At 35.0% G+C, this 3,462-nt stretch overlaps 1 protein-coding gene across 1 annotated transcript in view; it reads right to left on the bottom strand.

Moving 5' to 3' along the window:
* Positions 1 to 2,505: 2,505 nt before the first annotated feature.
* LOC106459602 overlaps positions 2,506 to 3,462 on the bottom strand; it is a 7,338-nt gene continuing 6,381 nt past the window's right edge. Inside the window, exon 2 of the mRNA XM_022386126.1 lies at positions 2,506 to 2,659. Within this exon, the coding sequence (XP_022241834.1) occupies positions 2,528 to 2,659 (132 nt within the window). The 3' untranslated portion in view covers positions 2,506 to 2,527. The remainder of the gene's footprint in view (positions 2,660 to 3,462) is intronic.

Genomic DNA, 3,462 nt, shown 5'->3' with positions numbered 1-3,462 from the left:
TAGGTTTGAGATGTGGCTGGAAAGTTGTGAAGTTTGACTTGTGAGTTTCCTTCATGTTCAATTCTTATTATGTTTTCTCATCAACAAAACCACGAGACATGCCCAGCTTCCATGCAATGGATTTACGGGTCAGAGTTTGCTCTTTTGTAAACATAGTTTTCAGGATGGAGATAAATCTGTGTGAGATGTGGTTCCCATGGAGATCGTTCTTTGGCTCTACTATGTTCAATAATCTCGCTATACGAATTTCCTCCTCAGAAAGTTCTGTGACATATTTATTCGAACATAAGATCTTTGGTAGTATTGCACTGCCGAAAGTAGAAGAAATCACCTTGAACCATTTTTTATAAAGTAGGATTAACCTTCTGCACCTGTTTCATAGCAAAAATAAACTGTTCCTGCAAACCACAAGATTGTAAATGTTGTATATCTCAAGTCTCTTGTAAACGTATATATTCTTCTTCTTAGTCTAATGTTTTTGGAAATAAAGAATTTAAGTCACTAACAAAGCAGTCTACCTGTTGACTCAAGTGTTAAGACTTCTGTAACAAATAGCTCATGCCACACACGCTACACACATTTTTTTAGTGCTTTTTCACCAAACTGTTTCACCTTTTTCTTGATAATTCTGAAAATTTTCGTTTTGGCACTGTGTAGCTTATTCCGTCTTCCAAGAGAGACTGGGAATTTTGGACATCCACCGGCTGTGAGTGTTAGTTTCTTTATATCCTTTTACTACAGATCTCTTTCTGGTATTAATAAAGTCTTTAGAAAATGAAATAGGTGCTGAATTCAGTCGTTTTTAGGACAGGAGTAATCGTTATCATTTTCATTGTTTTAAAACCATCTCAAGCATTGTTTGTATTTCCCAATTAATAGACGAATCGAAGATATCAATAAATGTTGCCAATTTGTCCTTCTTTCATTTTCGTTTGCATCATAACAGAGAATGATTTAATTAGTTCTCTATTCACGTTACTGAGATAGAAAAAATTGAAATAAAAATGTGTTCAGATCATTTAACTTCGTGAAAGTTAACTTAATTATTCAGAAGTAAGTACCCTAATGCTGATCCTGTTTGACCATCAAAAAACCCAACAACTAACCAACTATTTCACCGTTTCTCGATGTTAATTTACTATTGAAACCATTTGCGATACACATTGATCAGTTGACATAAGTCTAGAAAAGACGTATAATTACATATTCTGAAACGTATATTGATCAATGACCTATACGTTGTATACGGTATGAATACTCTTAAACAGGCTGGTATAGATGTGTTGAAACAGAACGTCGTCTAATATCACGTATGGGCCATATGATGTTTATGTTACTTATAGAAACATTTTGTAAACCATTAAGTTGAGAATTTTAATGTTAAAGTCTCTCAGAAAATTAAACAGTCAACATTGTTTTTGTGTAGAGAAAAAAGATATAGGAAGCATACAGTTATGTCACAATATAAGTCGACTTCAGTGGAAAAACGATTTAACTGTTGTATGTCGAACTTTACATTTGAACAAAAATATTTTGGTGCTTTTAATATTTTAGGTAACTACGAATGCGCAAAGTAAACTTAGATTTTTTTTTCTAAATTGCACTCTCGCAATTTGATAAAAGTGTTTTTAAATATCTTTAAAATTGAAAGAAATTGTAGCAAATTATCATAGCAGGTTTTAAAGCAAATTGTACTTTTTATTTACTTTGAGCATGTTTTCGTAATTAGTACTACAAGACAAATAAAAGCTTAAGTTAATAAGTTATAAAATACTGAAGTTGATCATGTAGTAACCAAACTGTAAAAACAGAAATACTGTCGTCAGACATAGTATGACTGGACATGGCGACTTTGACTGTAGCGACGTAGCAAGACTTCAAAATTATTTTAATATATCACACTTACCCTTTGCAAAACGCTTTTGTTAACATTACATGCAATAGAATTAATATTATTTTTTACCAAATGCTCCAAAAGAACTCGCCCAACAATGTAAAATTTTACAACAAAACGAAACATTTGCTTTGTAGTCTGGTACCAACAGGCTTGTAACAGAAAGATTGATTTCTAAAAGATAGTATGGAAAACACTTCGGCAACTTTTATTAAACTGTAAGTTTCCAAAGCTAAATGGAAGATACCCGTAAAAAAGTTAAGAAATAATTTAAATATAAAACTTTACTTTCTAAGCAACATGAAAGTTAGTCAGTCAAAATATTTTAAGATTAAACTGTTGAAAAAAAAGTTAAATTATAATACTCTGTAATGATAAACATACGTATTGATTGGATGTTAAGTAAATGTATACAGAATTAAACATCCTAAATATGAATATCTTAATAACATGTTATCCTTTGGTTTTCCTGTTTACTAAAACAATTATTAATATTTTTTTTAATCCAGTTCTAATGCTCGAACTGCTACAACTTAGGTTGGAACCTCAAAATCCGATAGAATGAAAAATTCGGATGATATCCATAACCTTGCATTAAAACGCTGTCGCCATCTGTTGACGGTTTATGAAGTTTCAACAAAGACGCTCGCAGTGGACGTTGTACCACCAGTCACAGATTCCTCGCTCTTCGTTAAATATTGTACCATTTGGACATAGAAAACTATGCCGAAATACAGTATAGCCCCCAGGACACAGGTGCCAAACCTGCAAAAGAATTTTTGTTCTGCATAAGAAATCATTAAGGCCACCAGGGCTGTTACGGTAGAAAGAACAAACAGTGAATATGAATCAGGATATTAAATAAGTTTTAAAAACAAAGCACAGTCAAGCTAAGAAACGAAGATTGGAATGAAAAAAACGTACATACAACAATACAGGCAATCTATACATGGTGAGTAGTCAGAAATTCAGTTAGAAAATAAACTATGTTTTCGGAGGTTATACAAGCTGCTTGACAACACGTTTCAGGATAAGCATAACTACCTGTCTGCTTCATTTGTGTCAACATGACAACCTCAATACCAATTATGGAGCCAGCATAACTATCAGGATACTTCTTACAGAGTTACCATAACTACCTGGAAACTTGACAACCTGTTACACCTACCTGACAACCTGCTTCTGGATCAGCAAATCTCCCTGGAACCTCACTACAGACAGACCCAGTAACTGGAACGTTACACCCACCTGAGAACCTGTCTCCAGATCTGCAAATCTCCCTGGAAGCTCACCACAGACGAACCCAGCAACTGGAACGTTACACCCACCTAAGAACCTGTCTCCAGATCTGCAAATCTCCCTGGAAGCTCACCACAGACAGACCCAGTAACTGGAACGTTACACCCATCTGAGAACCTGTCTCCAGATCTGCAAATCTCCCTGGAAGCTCACCACAGACGAACCCAGCAACTGGAACGTTACACCCACCTAAGAACCTGTCTCCAGATCTGCAAATCTCCCTGGAAGCTCACCACAGACGAACCCAGCAACTGGAACGTTACACCCAC

Source organism: Limulus polyphemus, unplaced genomic scaffold, assembly GCF_000517525.1.
Source record: "Limulus polyphemus unplaced genomic scaffold, Limulus_polyphemus-2.1.2 Scaffold636, whole genome shotgun sequence".
NCBI lineage: Eukaryota > Metazoa > Arthropoda > Merostomata > Xiphosura > Limulidae > Limulus > Limulus polyphemus.
Note: the sequence above shows the minus strand (reverse complement) of the source record. Positions and strands in the feature narration are given on the sequence as shown.